This window comes from Lepidochelys kempii, chromosome 3 (genome assembly GCF_965140265.1).
Source record: "Lepidochelys kempii isolate rLepKem1 chromosome 3, rLepKem1.hap2, whole genome shotgun sequence".
Lineage (NCBI taxonomy): Eukaryota > Metazoa > Chordata > Testudines > Cheloniidae > Lepidochelys > Lepidochelys kempii.
Window position 1 is genome coordinate 2767028 of NC_133258.1, and position 25900 is coordinate 2792927.

Below are 25900 nucleotides of genomic sequence, written 5' to 3' on the forward strand. Positions count from 1 at the left end.
AGGAGATGTGATTTTAGTGGGGTTTTGGTTTTTTAAAAGAAATCTGTACATTGCACTTCAGATACGCCAGTATGCTCTCTATAAAGAGTCTACAGCAAATATGAGGGGGTTAAAAATGGGATATACAGGTCCATTGAGAAGTGGTGTATACTTTAGCCTTGTATTCTCTTAACATACTAAGACCTTCCAAAAAAATATGGGTAGCTGAAATCTGCCTCAGAAAGGCTTTTTAACTCTAAGGTTTTTATGCTGCACATAGTCTGACTGCTATTTCTACTTTCAAACTGTAACAAAGCCAAAACAAATGCACACACTGTCCATTTCTTGATAAACTTAATCTTCGAAGCTGTAATTGGTGGTAGAAAAATACTTCTGTTGCAGTGTTAGCCCATGATTGCCAGTGGTTCAAGCTTCTTTCTAATGTTTGAGGAAGGGACTGAAACATCCAAAAATGGGGAGAGGAAAGGGCCTCATGAGTGTGCTCTCGCCAGATTGCTACTGTCCGGGTCTTATACTGTGCCCTTTTATAAGTATCTGAGTTCTTGTTATGGTGCTGTTGTCAGTAATATGGGAACTTCTCCACTACCAAAATTAGTTTGCTTCTCCTCCACTTTGGAATGGTTTAGCCTTCCTCAGGGAGTCTGTGACTACTTGGCTTTTCCTAGAGGATCTGCTTCTGTAGACAAGACTTTAAAATGAGTTACTGGACACAGAGTAAATATTGGGACAAATGATAAGTTAGACTCTTGCAAATTTTGATCTTTGCAGTGAAAAAGCAGAACACTTAAAATGCAGACATTGTGTACAGTGTGCAGTATTCCATTTATTTCTAAGAGGCTACATGTCTCAGTCTAGTAGAATTTGACAAGAGACAAGGCTTCTAGTCTTCAGGTTGGAAAACCAGTGACACTGAATTGTTAGACACAAAAGCAGTGTAACAAGATAGGTGGCCCTTTTTGCCTGGGTAATATCTTTTATCTGCTGATGTGTAACACAGCACTCTGGATAACTCATTTCTACATTCCTACCCAGAGACAAACCTAAAATCTATTCCTACTGTGATCTCAGTGGCTATGTAGTGAATATTGTAATACAGTCTTAAGTTACTATGTATCCAAAGTGTGGATTGTTCTCATCCTTTTTAAAAAAAACAAACAAAAAATCACACACAAGCCATTTCAGTTCTTTTGAAATGGCTGATGCCCAAGATCAGAGTGTACTTGATCACTTTTCTACTTCTCCAACATGGTAAAATTTGAGCAACCAGGTGAAGTTAATCTCAAAGCTGTATTCTTTTGGAACATGTTTCAGGGATATCAAATTCTAAAGCGGATTATTTTTGATAAGGTTTTGATAGGCAGTACTAATTTGTAAGGAACCAACAACAAACGTTCTAGTTCAGGGGTGGCCAACCTGAACCTGAGAAGGAGCCAGAATTTACCAATGTACATTGCCAAAGAGCCACAGTAATATGTCAGCAGCCCTCCCCGCTGCCTCCCCGCCCCCCGCTCACAGCACCTTCCACCCACCGGCACATCACCCTCCCTCCCCGCACTTCCTAATCAGCTATTTCATGGCATGCAGGAGGCTCCAGGGGTGGTGGGGGTGGTAGGAGCAAGGGCACTGCAGGCTCAGGGGAGGGGGCAAAAAGGGGTGGAGGCCTGTGGAAGAGCCAGGGGTTGAGCAGTGAGCACCCCCAGCACATTGGAAAGTTGGCGCCCGACTCGCCCTGGAGTCGGTGCCTATGAAAGGAGACGCATATTAATGTCTGAAGAGCCACATGCGGCTCCAGAGCCACAGGTTGGCCCACCCCTGTGCTAGCTGCTTAACTCAGCAGGTGGTGTATAATGGAGTGCATGTAACATGCACAGCATATCTGCTAATCTTTTGGGACATTTTGATGATTTTTAGTAGTGTAAATTAACTTGTAATGGCAACACAGAACATGAACATTCACGGAAAGCCAGGTACAAGGAGTGCTAAGATCCTCTTGTTGGGAATTGCAGGTGGAACTTCTGGTTTCTTGCTTTTTTTGGCTCATGAAGAACGTTTTGAATAAATATATCAAAAAGTACTGCATGAGAGGTCAGTATCACAGCTAAAGTTTCTGAACACCAGTAGCATGGAATGTATGGGTATTAATGTAACTTCATAGTGAGAGACTGTTGGAGCAAAAACTCACTTTGTGCATGAAGAAATTCTGAATGTGGCTGCCCTACCATCCATAGGAGATGATCTAAAAATACTATTGATCCATGCCAGCTTGTGCCAACACTGACAGTGATTCTGCTTGTCATCCAATATTGATGCTTAAAGATAAAATCTGTTCCAGCATACCATCTTTGAGAACAATAGGGAGTGAAAGATAATTTGTAGCAACTAAATATGTACTTCAGTGAAATACGTCTGCTTCTTGAACTGCCAGGTTTCTTGTCAAGATGAGTTTAGATTTCCATAAATGTAAACTGAAATGTGGGAAAAAAACAATTGTTACGACCTGAATCTTGTATCAGAGGAACAGCCGTGTTAGTCTGTATTCGCAAAAAGAAAAGGAGGACTTGTGGCACCTTAGAGACTAACCAATTTATTTGAGCATGAGCTTTCGTGAGCTACAGCTCACTTCATCAAGTGAGCTGTAGCTCACGAAAGCTCATGCTCAAATAAATTGGTTAGTCTCTAAGGTGCCACAAGTCCTTGAATCTTGTATGACATTTTTGGGCTGCAATTTTAGTTTAGAAATTTTCTTTTGAACAAAATAGTCTTTTGGGTATGGGTTTTTTTTTTTTTAAATCAACTGCCATATCAGTGTCAGAGGAATTGGCCTACTGGATCAGACTTCCGGTGCATCTAGTCCTGGAGCTTTCCCACACGGTATGAAATGTCAAACAGATATCATGGATTTGAATGCACTTAGTTTCCCTCTTTAATTTTTTATTTCACTTTTTGCCCCCATTCCTTATTTTCGTTTCAGGGAGAGCCACAAGTATAATCCTAAACTTAATCTAATCCTAAACTTAAAGCAGTCATGTGTTATACTAGAATAATAGGCCGCGGGAAGTCTGAGAGCCTTCCACATCAAATTCACTAGCAGTGGAAAAGTCCCTACTGCATTTTGAAGTCTCTGGCTCTTCTCCCTTAAATGTCTGCCTTCATATGCAGACAGGCTGAACCTGATATATCTGAAACTTTCTGGGGAATGTGTGATGTGGTGTGGTGGGGTTTTTTTTGGCAACCTTGAAACTATGCATTTTTTTCAGTACTCCCAATTCAGTGTTTATGCTGAATAACTTTGACCAGTATCGACTTGGTCTGAATGACAGGTTTCAGAGTAACAGCCGTGTTAGTCTGTATTCGCAAAAAGAAAAGGAGTACTTGTGGCACCTTAGAGACTAACCAATTTATTTGAGCATGAGCTTTCGTGAGCTACAGCTCACGAAAGCTCATGCTCAAATAAATTGGTTAGTCTCTAAGGTGCCACAAGTACTTCTTGGTCTGAATGCTTTCCTCTAATGGTAGAATATGAACATAATCACCAAGCAAGATTGGAGTTTTCAGTGTGACTAGGTTTCTCTGCCAAACATGTCAGTTTTGACAACCAAGTGTAATTCCAAATACTAATGCCTTTGCCATAACTTAATCTCTGTGAATCAGTTTTCAGTTCTAGTTGCTATTTTAAGAAAAACAAAACTGCCCCCCCAAAACTCTTCTCACTTTACTGCTGAAGATGACCTGTGCTATTCCTAACAGAAGTGTTTTACCCAAGGCTCCATTAAATCAATGTCAGGTTTCCAAAGCCATTCCAGAGGAGATCACTTGTATTGGATTGTGACTAGCTGAAAGTCAGAAGTATATGCTTGTCATATAAAATGAATAACTGCGGTGGAATGTGTACAAAATGACTTTGTGATGTACTTTTGTTTTTTTCAGTGACATAAATATCCAGTGCTACATAATAACTTGTATCAACAGTTTCAAAAGTTAAATCATCCATATTTCTAATACTAGTCAGTGCCCAGAGACTACAGTGGAGAATTCTGTAAGTTAAACAAACAGTGAAAGCAGTAGTCTAGACAAGACGATGCTTTTTAGGCCAACCTTGTAACAAATGTGAAGGCCTTATAATTGTAAAAAGAAGTGGGTTACTTTGAATATGACCAGCAAAGAAAAATAAGCTTGTCTTTATTCTATAGCTTTGATATTTTATGTAATAGCTCTTGGTTTTAAAGTTTCAGATCTGTTTTACTTTAGAAACTCAGGTTCTGACTAGGTTAGATATTAACCTGCAGAACTAGTGAAATGGTGATCTCACAAGAGTGAAAGTGTGCAAATGACTAAAATTCCTTTTATTGTTTAGAAGCTGTTTAACACCTGCATGACTTGAATTATTAGCCTTTTGAATAAAGGAAGCCTCTGTTTAATGCAATACTTCTTGGATATTTTAGTTAAGGTGTTATAAAACTCCAACATCCCAAGACCTCCCAGAAGTTCTCCAGCAAAATCAGAATATTTCTAATATGAAAACTCCGTCTGCCTTCATAAACTATAAGCACAAGCCAAATCTTTTTAAATCCTTTGCTGATCACCTTCAAAAAATGTTATGCCACCTTCAAGCAGCGTTTTAAAATTGATATAGCTAGACCATTCTCTGGGGTCTTGTATATATTAAGAAGCTCCTACCAGTGCAGCTACTAGTCAAGCGGTACTGGTGGATCTCAAGTGTAGAAAAGTCTCCATTGCCCTCTCCTCTTCCCTGTCGCATTAGTTAAACCTGCTCCCTCTTCCTAGAGCAATTCTGACAACTCTGTCCAAATGTGGAACTGTTTTTAGAAGTATTGCTAAAGCTTTTATCCTTTATTGTTTTGTAGGTATAGACTTCAAGATCAAAACAGTTGAATTACAAGGAAAGAAGATCAAGCTTCAGATATGGTAAGTGACATTTTAGAACTTGTAGTGCCAACATAATTACGATATGGTTCCTAAGATAGTTTAGCTCTGCTAAACTACGTAATGCTTTCCAGTCCTGTTAAGATGAATTGCCTTATGTGACTATCCATATGCATTGTTGCTTAAACTTTTTTCAGAAAACGGGAGGAGAACATTAAAATTAGTAGAGATTCCCATCTAGGTACTTTCCCGATCTTGAGTTTAATGTCATGAATGCATTGTGTATTTCTGATACAGTGATGGAGGTTCATCAATAGGTTTTTGGAATTTTCTTAAAGGATATGACAGCAGAGTTAGAAACGGAAAGATGAAGTGATTAAAACTTTGCCCAGGTTAGGACAGTTGCACAGTACTAATTGGTATTACTTTTCTGAAATATTGAAGGAAACTATACCTTAATTTTGTTAAAAGCGTAATGCATTTCAATAGGGACAGTAGCTGCATTTCATTTACAGGTTATTGGCAGCTCTCCTCTGAATGTTTGAAAACTGGGACTGCTGATAGTCCAAGGTTTTGTGGGAAGTGTTTAAAACTGATTCTTCAACAATGAACTGTTTAGTTTATAGTATGCTGACTTGGCTTGTATTTTGTAACTTAAATTTGTGTAGCTCAAATAAGGCCATGACTCGGGACACTATAAATCAGTAATTCTGGTAATACCTGCAGACGTCTGCGTCACCAAGAATTTGTAAGATGTCTGTATAATTTTTATGTTTGGCCTCCTACACAATATCTTACCATAAGACATGGAAAGCCTAAATACTTAATTGGCTGGTGAGCTTACTTTTTAATACAAACTCCCATGTAAAGTGAACTATATTTTTTTTAAAAAAAAACCACCCCACTTCCTCAGGAAGCAGCTTTCCCCTGTCCTCTATTATGATCCTAACTGATGGTTCTTTCATATGTAGTCGCTCTCCTAAAAAATAGGATGGGAGAAAGATGATAGCTTATGTGGGGTCTAGGGGCAGCCTTCTCTGGTCAGTTTGCTTGGACTCCCTTTTCTCAGCCAGGTGCACTCTTTGGTTGTCTAACTTCCGATTTAATCTGCCCACTTCCCCGCTCTGTAGTACAGGCTCAAGAAGAATTTGGTAATTCTGCAGAGCAGGGTAATGGCCTTTTACTTTCATATTCTTGTTTTAATGTTCCCCTCCATGCCTGTATTGCTCCTACGACAAAGGACTTTCTCAGCAAGAGCATAAACATATGAAACTGACGCAGCCCTAACCAACTCCGGACTGGGTCAAAACGGATGCACCGTGCAGGATTAATGCATGTAAGATGGGTGAGGAGAGGGAGGGAGCCTAAGACTTCACTTCCACTTGTTGCTTTAGCAGAGGCATTTTAATTCATTGCTGAATTTTTGTCTGTGTACCGTTGTTTTAGAGCGAACCTTGTTTCCTTTTCGCAGCTGCTGTCTGCTACTTCTGTGTAAGCTGTAACAGACTTTGCACCAAAGTATGGAGTGTACGTTTTTCTTTGCATTTCCTGAGACAAAGTGAAAGCAGTTATCTACCTTATAGGGTTGCTATAAAGATAATCATTTTGATTGAAGTTGGCACATAGCACTTTTCAGGTTCAAGGTATTGGCCTGCTGCTTGTGTTCTAGACAGAGGGAAGTGTCTATGTTGGGAAGAACTTCTAGAAATTCAGTCCATTTAATATTTATTGCACCATATGTAAACCCAGCAAACATGACCCTGCTAATTAAGGTACTTTGTATCCTGAACATTACCACCTCCTTGTACGCACCATGTCTTCTCCAGCATTTTGTCTAAAAAAAAAGTCTATTTTCTAGGAGTACCTCTGAACATATACAGGATAACAGGGTCACTAGCAATAAGCAACAGTTGTTATAAAGAACAGATTATACCAGGCAAAGTTGATTGCCTTTTCAGATAGAAATACAAAGCTAGTGGATGAAGAAACACTAATCTCTGTTGAATTACTTGAGCATCTCTAGTCAAAAGCAAATGTAAATGAATGGTTTCAGTGAGGGCATTATCACTTGGGTTGGAAAGAGTTGGAAAACAAGCTAACAATAAAAAGAATATTGTGGAGGGGAAGGTGTCTAAAAAGTTTCAATTTCTAAAGCTGATCACTATAGCAGAATCTAATGAATGCAAAGTGTATAAACAGGACTTTAAGTTTGCAGATAATAAAATGGGGAAGAGTTGTGAACTGAAGTATCAAGGTGACTTAATGAGATTAAAAACTATGGACAGAAAATGGAATGCAGCTTGAAAGAATGCCAGATAATACATCACGGGGAAATTCAAGACACTCACTGAGGGGAGAGAAGACTATGAAACAGTAATGCTGAAAGAGACACAGAAATGTTGGCCTGCAGACTAGCCATGGGTTTTCAATATTGTAATGCAATAAAAGCCAAACTTTTTAGGTTGTGTGCATTCACGCATCTACAGGGAGTAATGAAGTGGTTCCTCTATGCTCATGAGACTTCATTCATCTTTGGACACTTGACTGTAGATAGGCTGGAGGGAGCTTAGAGTGGAGCAACAAAAAATAAGGTTCTTGAGGATTGTCATAAATATAAAGGGAAGGGTAAACCCCTTTAAAATCCCTTCTGGCCAGAGGAAAAATCCTCTCACCTGTAAAGGGTTAAGAAGCTAGGATAATCTCGCTGGCACCTGACCAAAATGACCAATGAGGAGACAAGATACTTTCAAAAGCTGGGAGGAGGGAGAAAAACAAAGGGTCTGTCTGTCTGTGTGATGCTTTTGCTGGGGACAGAACAGGAATGGAGTCTTAGAATTTAGTAAATCTAGCTAAATATGCGTTAGATTATGATTTCTTTAAATGGCTGAGAAAATAAGCTGTGCTGAATAGAATGAATATTCCTCTCTGTGTGTCTTTTTGTAACTTAAAGTTTTGCCTAGGGGGATTCTGTGTTTTGAATCTAATTACCCTGTAAGGTATTTACCATCCTGATTTTACAGAGGTGATTCTTTTTACTGTTTCTTTTCAAGAACTGAATGCTTTTTTCATTTTTCTAAGATCCAAGGGTTTGGGTCTGTGGTCACCTATGCAAATTGGTGAGGATTTTTACCAAACCTTCCCCAGGAAGTGGGGTGCAAGGGTTGGGAGGATTTTGGGGGGGAAAGACATTTCCAAACAATGTTTTCCCAATAAACCCAGATAAAGTTTGGTGGTGGCAGTGGAAGTCCAAGGACAAAGGGTAAAATAGTTCATACCTTGGGGAAGTTTTAACCTAAGCTGGTAAAAGTAAGCTTAGGAGGTTTTCATGTAGGTCCCCACATCTGTACCCTAGAGTTCAGAGTGGGGAAGGAACCTTGGCAAGGATATTGACTTAAGGAAAAGAATTGTGAATGCTGGTTATGATTACACCCTGGGGATCTTTGGATCTAAAATCATGAGCTTTTGTTGTCTCAGTTAAAGAAGTAGGTTCTAAAAGCTGTTGCAGAGTCAACCCTCTTGACAATGAAGAGCCTCTAGAAAGGGACAGCTACACTTTAAAAAAATAGAACGAGGGGATATAACAAAGTAATGGGATGACTGTTCTTAAAGAGTCAGGATGTCTTGGAGGGGAGTGGGGGGGGGAACCTTTTGGCAGATAAGAGGTGAAAGAATGTAATATTTGCAGAGGTGGAAAGCCTAGATCTAGAGAAATCTTTAAAAAAAGACAGGACAAAACTCCAAGCAGTCTGATTTAGTGGCTTAGATCACTGTGCTGGGATTTGGAAGAGCTGGATTCTATTTCCAGCTCTGCCCCTGACTGGTGTGTAATTTTGAGCACTTGAACTCTGCCTATTTCCCCTACCGCTTATTTTGTCTTGTCTACTTAGTCCCTGCCTTGAGGAATTTAGCCTCAGTATTTTTACAGCACTTAGATCTAGAAACTGACGTCTCATTTGTACTAACAGTACAAATATACAAAATAGTTCTTCACTGGCAGGCTTATGGACTAGATAATATCTTGGTGGCTGAAAGGGCTTAGGGGAACGGGGAGAACCCATCTGGGTGGGGGAGGATTTTTATCTGTAGTAGGTGTGAGGCTGTTAACTTCTCGCTTGGTCTCTTCCAGTTTGGCAACAATGTTATCTGGTACAGCTTTCTATAATGGCTTCCCAAAACCCCAAGACACTGGCCAGCCCTGAAGGGTATAACTAATAATTTTATAGAATTGTGTGGATTTGATCCCTGTAATACAAATTGCTGATCCATCCCCCCGCCACCCTGTGCAAGCTGAGTACACTGAAACTGTCTTGCAATGGATTTGTGTGCAGCAGAGTTCCAGGAGCACTTAATTTACTGTGTACCATTTTTCACTAAAAACCAGGGGTCCTTTCAGCAGACGTTACTGCTTAGTAAGTATAAATTGTAGTTGCTATAGCACCTAAAGGTCCCAATCAGGACTGGACTCTCTGTATTGTACATTTGTGACGGGTTCAGTCACAGGGACCCTTTGGGACTGTTACCTGATGTGCTGAGACTACCTCTGAGCCCGTTTTCTCTGCCAGTTTGGGCCTCCAGAACCCTGTCTTGTTGAGCCAGATATGCTAATCTGCTGCAACCCAGACCCAGGGTCTGACCTACGCCCCCAAAGCTGCAGACTTAACTGAAAACTGTTTAGCAAGTGCTCCTGTCTTGTGAACCCAGACACCCAGCTCCCAGTGGGATCCAAACCTCAAATTAATCTGTTTTACTCTGTATAAAGCTTATACAGGGTAAACTCAAAAATTGTCCGCTCTCTAACACAGTAGAGATATGCACAGCTGTTTGCTCCCCCAGGTGTTAATCACTTACTCTGGGTTAATTAATAAAAGTCACTTTATTAATTATAAAAAGTAGGATTTAAGTGGTTCCAAGTAATAACACACAGAACAAAGTAAATTACCAAGCAAAGTAAAACAAAAACATGCAAGTCTAAGCCTAATACAGTAGGAAACTGAATACAGGTAAATCTCACCCTCAGAGATGTCCCAATAAGCTTCTTTCACAGACTAGACTCCTTCCTAGTCTGGGCCCAATCCTTTTCAGACCAACATTGTGGTTTATGGCCTGGGTCCAGCAATCCCTCTCACCCCCGTAGTTAGTCCTTTGTTCCACATTCTTTCACGCATCTCTTTGGGGTGGAGGGGCCATCTCTTGAGTCAGCTAAAGACAAAATGGAGCGGTTTCCAGGGCCTTTTATATTCTCTCTTGTGGGCAAAAACCCCTTTGTTCTTCTGTGCAAAATCACAGCAACAAGATGGAGTTTGTAGCCACCTGGGCAAGTCACGTGTCCATGAATGATTCAGCTTTTTGCAAGCTGATGCCATTTTTTTACGTTTGAAGTTTCCCAGGAAAGTTCAGATATGGATTGGCGTCTCCCAAAGTCCATTGTCAGTTAAGTGTTTCTTGATAGGACTATTCTCAGTAAGTGCCCATTCTCAAGAAGCTGACCAAATGCTTCACTGAGGCCACTTACAATCAACACACTGAGATACAAGTACATAACCAATATTCATAACTTCAAATACAAAAATGATACACACATACAGACAGAATAATCATAACCAGCAAATTACAGCCTTTCTGTAGACACCTTACTTGACCTCCTTTGTAAAAGATTTGGTGCAACTATAGGACTTTGGTTGCAACAATGATCTATACAGTCACAGTTAATGTCAATAATGTCACAGTATTGTACAAACACACAGTCCCTGCCTCAAAAGGTTTATGATCTAATTTGAAAAGACACAACAAGAAAGGATCAAAATCAAAGGATAAGCTATTTTTTTTAATGGATTGGGTTCCCATGATATTCCCTGCTTTATTTAGGACTTTGTTTTGATGCTGTCTATAAAAATTAGTTTCTTTCCAGGTTAATATATCTCCTACCAGTGGTGATTGCTGCTGTAATACGTTTGGCTGAGAGAAATCTCTTTATATAACACAACTATATTTAATTGCCATATCCTGCATTTAAACGCCTATCTGTACTTAGTTACATTATTTACAGACTTGTGTCCCACTCCCAACACAACAGCTGCTAAGCAGGGCATGTAGTCACTGGAATGTGACTTATCTAAACGCAAGTTGTACTGTTTTAACTATACCACTGCAATCCCTTAATGTGGGGGCAGTTATGCCAGTTTAAGGCACTTTTTTATACCAGTAGGGGTTGCACCAGTATAACTACAGTGATAAAATCACACCCCTAACCAGAATAATTGCATCAGTACAAAAACTATAGACCAGGCCTTAGCTTCCCTTCTCCAATGGAACACCTCAGGGTCAGAGGAGAGGCTGATTGGAGGGAGAAAGGGGGATCAGTTGCACAGATGAGCATCTTTATTAGGGAGATAGAAGACATTTAGCATTTGTGTACCTTCCACTCCTACTAGATTGAAAATTTGTTTCTATTAAGTGCAATCTATGAAATAATGCTGTATTAAGAGTTGAAATAAGATATGACCACTTGCTGTAGGTCTTGGCTTTCATGTCTTCCACTAACAATGACAACCCTTTTGTGATAAGAAAGATGTTTCATCAGGCAGGAAGCAGTTTTTTAAAGAATGCTACTTAGTGACTCAGTTGGCCAGAGCACTTGCTAGTGGCAGCACTAACCCCCAAGTAGAAGCAGATTTTCGACTTTCTTATAGAACATCACTTTTTTTTTTAAGAATGAGTTTGTTAAAATAAGTTTGGGAAAATATAGGCTTGTGCCTTCAACCAGTGGAATGAAATTACTCAAATCGCCTGAAAATTGCACATCTGCTGTATACTCTGATGGAGAGGAAAAGGGGAATATGGAATCTTAATTTAAAAAAAAAGTCAGAAAAACTACCTCTATTAAAGTTAAATACAACCAAAGGGGTTGTGGAGTATCAATATTGTACATTTTTGTAAAATAAGATGGAAACAACCAAGGGATCTTGATCCAAGTAATCATCTGGAGCAGGATTTTCTCCCATCTTGAAAACCCATGTTTTTTTCTGAAAAATCCAGATGAAGAAAAACCAGATTTTATGAAACAAAATTCAGCGGCCTATGTAATTTGTAATAAAAAAATAATATTAAGTGAACACCATACACTTTGTATTCTGTGTTGTAATTGAAATCAATATATTTGAAAATGTAGAAAAACTTCCACAAATATTTATAATTTTAAATTGGTATTCTATTGTTTAACAGTGCGATTAAAACTGCGATTAATATTGAGTATTTTTTTAAATCTCATGATTAATTACAATTATTTTTTTAATTGACAGCCCTAATAAATGATTTTAACCACCATAATTTAGTCTTTATAAAAATCAGTTGATACTCATTCTTTAATTTAAACCAGTTTTATATACATGTTACTAGTTCTTTAATTTTGCCCTGTTTCATAGGTTTTCTTTTTGTTTGTTTTTTTGTTTTCATTGATTCCAGGCCAGAAGAGATCACTGTGATCCTCTTAGCTGACCTTCTGTATAACACAGCCATAGAACTTCCCCAAAATAATTCCTAGAACATCTCTTAAAAATCCAGTCTTGATTTAAAAATGCAAGTGGTGAAGAATCCAACATAAGTCTTGGTAAATTGTTCCAGTGGATAGTTACTTCTACTATTCAAAATTTATGCCTTAAATGCAGCCTGAATTTGTCTAGGCATTAGATTGTTTTACCTTTAGTCTCCTAGATTGAAGAGCCAATTATCAAATATTTGTTCTCTCTATAAGTACTTATAGACTGGTCAAATATCCCTAACTACTTTGTTCAGCTAAATAGATTGAGCTCCTTGTGTCTCTTGCTATATAAGGCATGTTTTTCTAATCTTTTAATCATTCTCATGACTCTTCTTTGAATCCTTTCCAATTATCAGAATCCTCCTTGAATTGTGATCACCAGAAATGGACACAGTATTCCATTAGAGGTCAGACCAGTGCCAAATACAGAGATAATATAACCTCCTTATTCCTATGCACTACTCTCATTTATGCATACCAGGAATATGTTAACCCTTTTTGGCCAATGTATAGCACTAGAAGCTCATTTTCAGCTAATTATCCACCACTACACCCCAAATCTTTCAGAATCACTGCTTCCTAGGATAGAGTCCCTCATCATTGTGTAAGTATGGCCTATGTTCTTTGTTCCTAGATTTGTACATTTAGCTTTATTAAAATGTATAGTTTGGTTGAGTCCCATTTATCAAGCGATCCAGATTGCTCTGTATCTGTGATTCGTCCTCCATTATTTAACACTCCCCTAACTTTTGTATCATCTACAAACTTTATTGATTTGGTTTTCTTCCAGATCATTGATAATGTTAAATAGTGTAGGGCCAAGAACTGATCTCTGCAGAACCCTACTGGAAACATCCCAAATCAATGACTCCTAGTTTACAGTTACATTTTGACTCTCCTTTAGCCAGCTTTTAATCTGTTTCATGTATGCTATGCTAATTTTATATATTCTGATTTTTAATCAAAATGTGCAATACCAAGTCAGACACCTTACAGAAATCTGTTAGATCACATCCGTGCTATTACCGTTATCATCCAAACTTGTAATCTCATTTTTTTTAAAAAAAAATCAGTTTAGGATCAATTTTCCATCAGCCCATCTTGACTGGCATTAATTATATTGCTCTCCTTTAATTCTTCATTAATCAAGTCCCATATGAGCCACTCCATTACCTTGCTTGGGACTAATGTCAAATTGATAGGCTTATAATTACCCAGGTCAGCTTGTTTACCCTTTTTAAGTATTGGCACAGCTTAGCTTTCTTCCACTCTTCAGGAACTTCCCTGGTATTCAAACACTTATTGAAAATCATCATTAATTGTCCAGCAAGCCTCTCGGCCAGCTTTTTCAAAACTCGTGAATGCAGTTTTCTGTTGCTAAACTTGGATGTTTTTCTGTTTTTTTTCTATAGCTTCCAGTTAGAATTTTCAGATTTTACTTAAATTTTTTTCTACTAAGCTTCACATATAAAATGTTTGTCTATGCTGAAAGAAAAGTTTAGATCCTCCATTGTGTTCTCATTGCAAATAGCCCATGCTTTACTTGCAGGAAGTGGCACCTACAGCTATATTGAACTTCCTCCAGGACAAGAAAAGTTAAAATGTCTGAGTGGTCAGCACCAAATGCTTCATAAGAAGCTGTAAGAACCCCATAGCAGGAACATGTGGGGTAATGTGGAGGGCAGATTAGATGGCCTCTGAGGATTTCTTTACTGGATAGTTAACCATGGGATTTGATACCCATGTTAGCGTAGCTTGGGTGCAAGCATCTCCACAATAAAGCCCTGGCCATGTTACTGTTTCTGCATTCTCACTTGTGTGTCTGGGGGCATATCCAATGTGTGTGTTTGTTTGTTTTTTTTGTATTGAGACACTGGGATTCTTTCCCAACCAGTTGTCTGCCCTCCAGATGAAATTGTGGGAAGCACATTGGAGGAACATCAGCACCCAGGCAACTTTGCAATCAGGAGACAAGTAAAAAGTGGGCAGGTTCCAACCTAAGTTAAACCCCAAGCCTGAGTTCTAACCTATACCTCCAGTCACATAAGCTAGGCTGAGCTTAAAGCACCTCCAAATCTAGGTCAGAAGTCTATTTGGATGGGGGCGTGGGGGGAGTTGGACTAAACCCTGGATAAGAGCTCAGATAACAGCTGAGAAGACATACCTTAAGAGAGGCTAATGCCTTGAAGCATGAGGCTTAATATCCCTTCACAAATTTCTATAACTATAAATAGTTTTATCCAAAAGTCAGTGGGGCTTGTGCTGCAAAGTCACTTAAGTGCCCTTGAAAAATCCCACCTCTTAAATGCTTAAGAGTTTAGGAGCATAACTTTAAGCTTCTGTTAAAAAAATTTTAACACATGTAAGAGTTTGCACTAATAACGTACTGAAAAGTTAAACTTTCCGTTAACACTGCAGCATTAGGGACTAAAATTTGGTGTCAGTTTTTGTTGCTTCAGAACAAAAATTCCTCAAATGTGGTTTTAACTTTAAATGCATGAGAAGTCCCATTAAAGTCAATAAGACTGTTCATGTAAGTTTGTAAGATCAGGGCCTTAATTGTCAATATTTTACCTATAACAGTTTTGGAGAAGTCAAACTCTGTTAGTAGTGATGTTGAAACAAACCAGCCCCCTAGTGTTTATAATTTAGTTCATTAGAAATTGAAAGCGCAGAATTTCTATTTGGCTTTTACAGAACCTCAACCTGACTTGAATACCACTTTTAAAAAAAAAAAAAAAAAAAAGACTTAAATCCTTAAATTTAACTCCTTGACTCGGCATGTTGAACCATTACCTGCATGATCATTACCTTGTAACTGCTTAGGGGAAAGGAGGGTCTTTTCATTGCAGCTTGGTTAACTGGTTAGTCATTGTCATCAATTGACAATTATTCTATGCTGAATGGATCATTTCATCCACAGGTGGTGACTCTGCTTCGTTTCTTGAACTATATTGTCTTGTCAGACTGACTGGTTTTATCAGTATTCAAGTTCTTATCAAGATTTGGAAATCTTTAAGGAACATTGTTTTTCTAGTTCACAGATTCTGTATTTGTGATGCTTCCTAGGGGTACCCATGGTTGTGAGGTACCTCGCTACCACCTGCCCTGAGGATGAGCAAGTGTTGTCTGCGCTTGCCAGGTGTCAGCTCCCCTATTCTCCCAGCCACAGACAACACAAGCACTCCCTTCTCAGCCCACCCCAGCTCCACTGTCCCTCATGCACGTTAGCAGTTGGCACTCTCCAACCCCACATCCTTTGCCCCCTGTGGTGCCCAACCCCATATCCACTAGACGCTCACAGAATTACCAGACCCACTATTCCCAAAGGAACAGTACACTACAGCTTACTAGTTAAATCTCAGAACACAGGTCTTAAATCTATTTATAGAGAAAGCAATTAAGTTTATTTTACAGAGTAGTGATACATATGATAGAAAACAGAAATATTGGAAATAAAGGTTTACATATAAAAACATAACACTCATTGTAGAGCCTAAACACAACTAACAAGATACTGTCTTATCGAGTAAGGAACAGCTGACCCCAGAGTCTTATTTTTCAACCAGGATGGCTGAGACCCTTTCATGAATCCCAGCCAGCTGGCAGCTTCCTTTCCCCTCCTCCCCCCCGCCCCCCCATGAAGAGTTCCAGGATGTCTTTTTGCACTCCTAGATGTACCAGACCAATGCTTTGTTCTTCACCTCTAAAACAGAGTCTGTTCCCCATTCCCCCCACCCACCTCTTCCTGCTGATTTCCCACCTGAAGTCTCCCCAATCTCTTCATTTAGTGTTTGACTCAGTATGCAAATAGACTCCCTGGCTGATCATTTTGTCTCTTACAATGGGAGATAAATGTCTCCCATTTCCTGTCTGGTGGACTCTGACTTAAGGCATCATGCTGAGTGATCTGCTATTGGCTACAAGGCCTTAGCCCTCGTCTACAGTACGAGTTTCAGTCGAATTTAGCAGCGTTAAAGCTTTTAAAATCTATTTCTGTACTCCTCCCCAATGAGGGGATTAGCGCTAAAATCAACATCGCCGGGTCAAATTTGGGGTAGTGTGGATGCAATTCGATGGTATTGGCCTCCAGGAGCTATCCCAGAGTGCTCCATTGTGACTGCTCTGGACAGCACTTTGAACTCCGATGCACTAGCCAGGTACACAGGAAAAACCCCGGGAACTTTTGAATTTAATTTCCTGTTTGGTCAGCATGGTGAACTCAGCAGCACAGGTGTCCATGCAGTCCCCCCAAAATCGTAGAGCATAGAACATTTCTACGCTCCCCCTATCATCTCCATCCCTGAGGTTATCGCGGATTAGAAGGCGAAAAAAACGCACTCGCGATGACATGTTTTCAGAGCTCATGCAGTCCTCCTGCACTGATAGGGCACAATTTAATGCATGGAGGCATTCAGTGTCAGAGGGCAGGAAAGAATTGCTGTGTTTGCTTACCAGCAAAAGTATTATGCCTCGCTAGTGATCCTGCCCGAGCCAGGTTGCTGTCACATGAACTCTGCACTGTGTCAGCCTTGGGCAGGGGCATGACTGCTTTGTGAGCAGGAGGGCCATAGATATAGACATTGCATTAGGTAGCTTCTGTAGCTAGAGAAAACATTCCGGTGTATTCGGCAAAGACTGAGGCAAAAGAAAAGCCCCGTTCAAGTTGGGTTTCTGTAGTGTAGTGGCTATCACGTTTGCCTAACACGCGAAAGGTCCCCAGTTCAAAACCAGGCGGAAACAGGTCACTGTTTCTTTCTCTAAAAAGAAAAGGAGTACTTGTGGCACCTTAGAGACTAACCAATTTATTTAAGCATAAGCTTTCGTGAGCTACAGCTAACTTCATCGGATGCATACTGTGGAAAGTGTAGATCTTTTTATACACACAAAGCATGAAAAAATACCTCCCCCCACTCCACTCTCCTGCTGGTAACAGCTTATCTAAAGTGACTACTCTCCTTGATTATCATACACATTGTAAGGCGAGTAGTCACTTTAGATAAGCTGTTACCAGCAGGAGAGTGGAGTGGGGGGAGGTATTTTTTCATGCTTTGTGTGTATAAAAAGATCTACACTTTCCACAGTATGCATCCGATGAAGTGAGCACGAAAGCTTATGCTCAAATAAATTGGTTAGTCTCTAAGGTGCCACAAGTACTCCTTTTCTTTTTGCGAATACAGACTAACACGGCTGTTACTCTGAAACCTGTTTGTCTCTGACTCCCCTCCTGCATTTTAGTCTTAGAACAGACCACGCTGTGAAACTTTACTTTGAATTATATCAATTAGGAGTTAAATAATATGGAAGGTCTCTCTAAGTTATAGTCCCGGGTTCCTTACACTGTCAGCAGCTCTGATAAATTAACATTTTTGTTAGGGGCAGGGGAAAATTTTCATGAAGCCTTTTATAGGGACTAAATTCTATCTAGGACTCTGAAATAATCTTAACGTGGCCCATAGAGAGCAATCCTTCGTTTAGGATTTGTCATTCCACAAGTTGAACTGCTCCTTACTACTGTCCAGGCTTCATGAGCCATGGGAGCAAGGGGCAGGCTGGGATAGGTGTGACCATGTGGTGCTGCTGGCTGGGAGAGCAGCCTGAGGCAGAAGCCTCCAGCTCGTGTGATATTCCAGGCAGGACTGAATCTCCATGAGACAAAGCTTAAAGAAGAGAATGACCTGGAGTCACTCCCATTTGGTGGTCTAAGAGGAGGGATAGCCATGTCTGTCCTGGTGCCCCTGATCGACCTCACCAATGTCTGCCAGGAGCACCCAGGAGACGTACAACAGCTATCAGTCCTACTGTACAGTCTGCCATGAAGGCAAGGAGCTGCTGCTGTGTAGCAATGCAGTACTGCGTCTGCCAGCAGCACCCAGGAGACGTACGGTGACGGTGAGCTGAACAGGCTCCATGCTTGCCGTGGTATGGCAGCAGGCTGAGCGGGGCTGCCGGCTGGGCCCCTGGCTGGCAGGAGCCAGTGGATGGAGCCCCAGACCAGCAGCGGGACCCCGGGAGAAAAGGCGCAAAACAATTGTCTGCTGTTGCTTTCACGGAGGGAGGGGGACCTGACGACATGTACCCAAAACCACCCACGACAATGTTTTTGCCCCATCAGGCATTGGGAGCTTAACCCAGAATTCCAATGGGCAGCAGAGAGAGGACGCACTCTGCCGACTTAATGCACATAGCGTGGACATACGCAATCGAATTCTAAAAATCGACTTCTATAAAATCGACCTAATTTTGTAGTGTAGACATACCCTTAGGAACAATTTCCTTCCTACACACACCTTCTTACATATTAACTGTACTTACATTGTGCAAAGATTACGATCAGTGTGACAGTGGTTTCCAGTAGGAACCTTACATGTCTCTCTTTGGCAAATTAGAATGTAAATACCAGGCCCAGGGGATCCCTGGAGCCCTCTTATGCATTTCTGTACACTGCCAGTTGGCATCAAGAGGTTCTTCGGGTCACAGTATTGTAATCGTAGAGGTCTTTATTGTATTTTTTGAACTAAATTACTCAACACAGCTTACAAGAATCTCTGCTGCTGCTAATGCCTCACTTTATATAATTCAGATCTAACTTTTATGTTGATCAATTGTTGTGAAAGCCAACGAGAAATGTAATGTTAGCAGTGGGTTTTTTTGTATGATTTGGAAAGAGATTTGATTATGGTCTGAAATCATAAGCTACGAAAATAACTGGTGTAACTTACTATTCTGGTCATTAGTAACTTCAGCTACTGCCTTTTAGGTTCTTGGGCTGTTTAACTGTACCTGCATGTCTTTTGTCTTCTTTTGGTTCTTTTAATGAACTTTGTGGCTAGCTTAGTGGCATGGGAAAAAACGTTTTGTTTTTTTTTAAATCCAGTCTTGCTGTCCTCTTGTGAACTTCAAGGCATTTCTTCTGTCTTTGTGCCACACTTCTTTCTGATAAGACTGCTGGACATGTGGCTGCCTCTGCGGAAGGGAGTGTGTGTGTGTGTGTGGGGGGGGGGGGTCTGAATCTGCCTAAATGGGTCCTAAACCGTACCAACCAATGAATGTCACTGAAAATTCTGCAGGTTTCCATGCCATTTCAGATATGGCAATAAATGTGCTTTAGTTCTTATCTCTGTTTGTCTAACATAGATGTCCCCACTCTTATCTAGAATGTGCCTCTAATGTATACACATTTTGGGTTTTAAATACTGACTATTTTGCTTGCTATTCACAGGGACACAGCAGGACAGGAGCGATTTCACACCATCACCACCTCTTACTACAGAGGCGCCATGGGAATTATGCTAGTGTATGACATCACTAATGGCAAAAGCTTTGAAAACATCAGCAAATGGCTCAGAAACATAGATGAGGTGAGCAGTGCCAATGAGATCCTATCCTCTGCTCTAACTGCGCCTGCTATATTACAGGTCCAACGTGCTGCTGAAAGTAGACCCTGCAGATCTGAGTATCTTGAGACTAGCTGTTTCTCCCTTGCAGATATGTTACCATCAAGGAGACAGATGAGGGTGATGATGATGGAGTGTCAGGCTGGTTTGCGTATGCCATACCTCTGCCCCAGGATGTAGAGAATTTGTTGATGGTCAGAACTTTGACTAGCAGTGTTGCTCCCTGAAACGCATGTTAAGAGTTAAAATTCTAATGCTAACAAACTTATAAAAAGAAAAGGAGTACTTGTGGCACCTTAGAGACTAACCAATTTATTTGAGCATGAGCTTTCGTGAGCTCACGAAAGCTCATGCTCAAATAAATTGGTTAGTCTCTAAGGTGCCACAAGTACTCCTTTTCTTTTTGCGAATACAGACTAACACGGCTGTTACTCTGAAACTTATAAAGTTTATTTATTTAAAAAAAAAACAAAAAAACTTTAGGGCTCTTTTCTGCATTCAAGAGATCGGGTGAGGGTATGTGCCTTTCTCCAATAAACAGGCTCTAATGTTAAGAGCAGTTACCAACACACGTGGCCTGCCATGGTAGCAGCTGTTGCAGTAAGAACCATGATACAAAAATAACAGTAATTTCTATACTTTAACATTACTTGGTGAAATGTACCTGTCCTAGTGCAGGTTACATATTTATAGGTTTCTCCCTCATGGAAGCTAAATGTGTTTTGCAAAGAAGGAAAGATCACTTAAATGTCAAGTTAATTTTTGTGGGAACTGAGCACATTCTTGACAGTGTTTCATACTACTTCTGGATGGCAAATTCCCTTCAGGGCTTAATGATGCCTATTATGTAACGCCACTCTGCCCTCATTATAGCTGGTGGGGAAGGGTGAGGAAGAGTTGGATGGGCAGAGAGGCAAGAAGAAATGGGCACTAAAGACAGTGTAGGAGAATATGCAATATGATCCATTGTAGGTAAGCCCTGTATACGTTTCAGCCAGCTGAACCTAAAATTTGAGGCAAGGTCCATTTAATCAGCTGTGGAATTGTATGTGTGAATGACTGCTGCTTCATAGAAGTTGCCAGGAGGCGTTAGCAGCTCAGATGAGAATTCTTGGCACAGATGGGTTTTGGCACCTTAGGAAGCAGAAGGACTTGTGAAAGTATGTTAGCTGAGTTTCTGTTGAAATGATCAGTCTGTAAGGCCTGGTCTACACTACAAAGTTAGGTCAAAATAAGCTGCCTTGCATCGACCTAGTTGTGCGCACGACTACACTTAAATTTCTCTCCCACTGATATAAGTACCTTGTTATGTCGACATAGTAACACCAGCTCCCTGCATGGCATTGAGCCATAGTTGACATACACGGATTATTGCTGCATGAGTGTAGATGCATTGTTTTTTTGTCAACCCCAACAGTCTTCCAGCAGCTGTCCCACAATGCTTGACAGACCTGGTCACAGTTGTGAACTCCATTGCCCGGGGTCACATGAACCAGAAGCCTCCCCCCTTAAAATCCCTTCACATTTTTGAAATGGCTTTTCTTGGTTGTCCATCTTGCTCAGCACACCTCTATCTACTCTCCACTGTTTTATGTAACTGCCTAGCTGATCCTGCCAGCTGCATGCTCTAGACCTGCTCTGGCTTGGAATAGACAGAAATTGGTTCTCCTGGGCCTGTGGGGAAAATAGGCTGTCTAGGGGCAGCGCTGAACCAGCTGTAGAAACATCAACATCTGTGAGCAGATTGCTCAGAGTATGCAGGAGAAGTATTATGACAAGGACCAGCAGCAGTGCTGTGTGAAAGCCTAGGAGCGTGGCAAAAGTACCAGAAGGCCTGGGAGGCCATCGATCAATCTGGTGCCAAGCTGCAGACCTGCCACTTGGCAAAGATCCCACCACCACCCCACAGACTATCCTGGATACCTCTGAGGAACCAGGGTCACAGGCCCCTACCATGAACAGCGAGGAGGATGACTGTGGGACGGTGACTGGGGGTGGGGGGATCCCAGCTGTGCCAAGAGCCAGGATCTATTTTTGATTCCAGTCAGTCCCTGCAGTCAACCACAGGCAAGCCTGAAATGAGAGAGAACCTTGGTTAAGTGTATAAGTAAATTTCCCATTACAGTGTTGGCACCCGCATCTTAGTAGGACACAGCTATTGACTTTTCATTAATTTATTCAGAGGTACAACAAAGAGGTAGAGTTGCTATCTGCTTTCATTGTGCTCTAGAGTCAGGCTGAGGAGGCTGTGCAGAGCAGTTTATGTACACAGGGATGTCCATTGAATCCTGAGAGAGCTTGATGAAAGTTCCATGGAGGTACCCTGAAATCCTCTCCCAAAGGTGTCTAGGGATGGTAGCTTTATTTCTTCCTCGATGATAGGATGCTTTCCCATGTCATTCAGCAATAACTTCGGCAGGCACTATTGCCATAAACAGGCTAGCAGCATATGGGCCTGGGTGGCTTTGGGATGCCAGCAGCAGCTGTGCTCTATCTGCCTCCAGTGTGATATCTGCTAAAGCCACCACAACCTGTGGAAAATGGGTGCCAGTGCCCTATACTCAGTTTCATGCAACTGAGTAATTCCCTCCTCGCTTGCCTCACCCCTGGTGGGCCTTGCTCACCATGGCTGGTGCTGTGGCGCTGTGAACAAGCATCCCAAAGCAGAAAGCCAATCAGCATGTCTTGTTTGACACTTGAAGGAAGCGAGGGAGTGGGGAGTTCTGAATCTTAAGTTTCACTTTTTCTTCCTTTTGTGTTGACAGTGGTACCTCAGTTTTGTCTGTAGGTATGACCATTGTAGTCTTGATGGGTATGCCCTGCACACCAGTAGAATGACTAACCCAGTAAGGAGGAGGGGAAAAAAGAGCATGTGGGAGGACACGATTTGCAAGATCCTGCAAGCCAGTGCTGCATCAGATGTTGAACAGAGGCCCTAGAGGGTGAATATTGCAGATCGTACGGAGAAGGAAAGGGCAGACGAGAGAGGCACAGGAAAAGGAGAGAGAGATGCACCAGGACATAATGGAGCTTCTATGTCAGCAAGCGCAGAAGCTGCAAACTCTTGTGGACCTCCAGGTTCAACAATCCCAAGCTCGACTGCCATTGCAGTCAGTGTAGAACTGCAGCATAGCTCTTCTCTCCCCCACCCCAGCATTCCACATGGCCTCAGTGCCCACATGCCTGCTCCTACCATCCCAAACCAGGGGAAAGAATGGACAACCACAGCTTCACCTATATGGATCTGTGAGAGCCACAGTTGATGCGTATGCAGCTGCAATGGATATCCGTGTGCCTTCCTCCTGTTTGTTTAGGTTCCTAAATTTTAAGTTAAAATGTGTTCACATTTATGTTCTTCAGATTGTTGGGAACTGTTCCATAAGTGAATAACTTTTGTTTTTAAAGTTATTAATCTTCATTGGTTTAAAACCCCTGGTGTATAATGCCCACTGGCAATGAAAGTGATGGTCTCGTACACACTCAACCCATAGGATAGTGCCAAACAGTGTAGTCATCATAAATGTACAGCAAACACCTACATTATTAACTGCACTGTCTGTGATATATGCACAGATGTGCAGCAAGCACCTTACAGTTCCTAACAGACCCCCATACTGCTGCACCAGGTTGAGCACAGTACACCACAGCACATTACTGTGACTTGCTGTTAGTGCTCTTTCAAAGCCTCCCTAACCCATATAGCTCCTCGCTGAGCTCGTCTCATAGCTTTTGTGTTTGGCTGTTCAAACTTGACAGACAGCTGCTCCACCTCTACCCTATGGCAACTTCCGCCCCTTGCTTCACAAATATTATGCAGGACACAACAGGCAGCTGTAATCATTGGGATATCTTTCACACTGAGATTGTCTGATGACTAAACAATGCCAGCACCCTTTCAATCTACCAAAAGTACATCCATCTGTCATTCTGCACCTGCTGAGCTTGTAGTTGAATCTTTCCTTAGTGCTGTTGAGGTGGCTGGTGTACGGTTTCGTGAGCCAGAGGAGTTATGGGGTTGGCTGGATTCCCCAGGATCGCTACTGGCATTTCAATATCACTATTGGTAATCCACTACTTGGAAAAGGTGGTCTCTGCTGGTAGCTTTCTGAACAGTCTTGGGTTCTTAAAAGATGTCATGCACCTTTTCTGACCAGCCAACATTGATGTGAGTGAAGCATTCACAGCGATCCACCAGCACTTGCATAACCCTGGAGAAGTAGTCCTTTCTGTTGATGTGCTCTGGGGCCAAAATAGGCATCTGGGGCCAAAATAGGCATTATGTGTTGCACCACCGCAGTTTGGGAATACCATAGCTGCAAAGCCATCCGCTATGTCCTGCACATTGCAGGGAGTCACAGTCCTGCTTAGCAAGAGATGACGATATCTCTTACAGTGGATTTTCCCATTGACCAGTAGCAATCCAGCGTTGCCAGTTTCCACAGCATGATCATCACTTGCTTCTCCACTGTCAGTGCAGCTTTGTTTGGTGCCCCACAGGTTGAATGGCTGGGGCGAGCTCGGCACACAGATGCACAAGGTCTCATTTGTGGATATGGAAGTTCTGCAGCAACTGCTTGTCATCCTAAACGTGCGTTATGATGCAATCTCACCAGTCAGTGCTCATTTCTCAGGCCCAGAAGCAGCGCTCTACTGTCGGCAGCTGTTCCATGAATGCCACCAACAACTTTGAATTGATTCTTATTATGTCCCATAGCAAACTGACGTGGAAATAGTAATATTCTCTGCAGTGGTTCTTGTGGCTCTGCAAACACCAGAAGAACATGCGTCCAGTGCTTGCAATGCTCATGACAATAGTGCTGCGCTGGGCAGGCTGTTTGTCAGAGATGGCGAACAATGACAAGTCCTGCTTGGGTTCATGGGAAATTTGAAAATAGGCACAGAAATCATGGGATTTCACAGGCAGGAACGTCTGTGAGGGAAGGGCTCCTATCTCATACTGAGAATGACGGGCGATCAGCAGCTTATCTCAAGTGCCTATATACAAATGCACAAAGCCTTGGAAACAAGCAGGGAGAACTGGAGGTCCTGGTGATGTCAAGGAATTATGACGTGATTGGAATAACAGAGACTTGGTGGGATAACTCACATGGCTGGAGTACTGTCATGGATGGTTATAAACTGTTCAGGAAGGACAGGCAGGGCAGAAAAGGTGGGGGAGTAGCACTGTATGTAAGGGAGCAGTATGACTGCTCAGAGCTCCGGTACGAAACTGCAGAAAAACCTGAGTGTCTCTGGATTAAGTTTAGAAGTGTGAGCAACAAGAGTGATGTAGTGGTGGGAGTCTGATTATAGACCACCGGACCAGGGGGATGAGGTGGATGAGGCTTTCTTCCGGCACCTCGCAGAAGCTACTAGATCGCACGCCCTGGTTCTCATGGGCGACTTTAATCCATCCTGATATGTGCTGGGAGAGCACTACAGCCGTGCACAGACAATCCAGGAAGTTTTTGGAAAGCGTAGGGGACAATTTCCTGGTGCAAGTGCTGGAGAAGCCAACTAAGGGGAGAGCTTTTCTTGACCTGCTGCTCACAAACCGGGAAGAATTAGTAGGGGAAGCAAAAGTGGATGGGAATCTGGGAGGCAGTGACCATGAGTTGGTCGAGTTCAGGATCCTGACACAGGGAAGAAAGGGAAGCAGCAGAATACAGACCCTGGACTTCAGAAAAGCAGACTTTGACTCCCTCAGGGAACTGATGGGTAGGATCCCCTGGGGGAATAACATGAGGGGGAAAGGAGTCCAGGAGAGCTGGCTGTATTTCAAAGAATCCCTATTGAGGTTACAGGGACAAACCATCCCGATGTGTTGTAAGAATAGTAAATATGGCAGGCGACCAGCTTGGCTTAACAGTGGCATCCTTGCAGATCGTAAACATAAAAAAGAAGCTTACAATAAGTGGAAGATTGGACAAATGACCAGGGAAGAGTATAAAAATGTTGCTCGGGCATGTAGGAATGCAATCAGGAGGGCCAAATCGCACCTGGAGCTGCAGCTAGCAAGAGATGTTAAGAGTAACAAGAACAGTTTCTTCAGGTATGTTGGCAACAGGAAGAAAGCCAAGGA

At 41.7% G+C, this 25900-nt stretch overlaps 1 protein-coding gene across 1 annotated transcript in view; it reads left to right on the forward strand.

Moving 5' to 3' along the window:
• Nucleotides 1–25900, forward strand: part of RAB10 (RAB10, member RAS oncogene family) — a 75008-nt gene that overhangs the window by 37429 nt on the left and 11679 nt on the right. The window contains exons 2-3 of the mRNA XM_073335491.1: nucleotides 4866–4926; nucleotides 19644–19782. Of these exons, the coding sequence (XP_073191592.1) occupies nucleotides 4866–4926; nucleotides 19644–19782 (200 nt within the window). The remainder of the gene's footprint in view (nucleotides 1–4865; nucleotides 4927–19643; nucleotides 19783–25900) is intronic.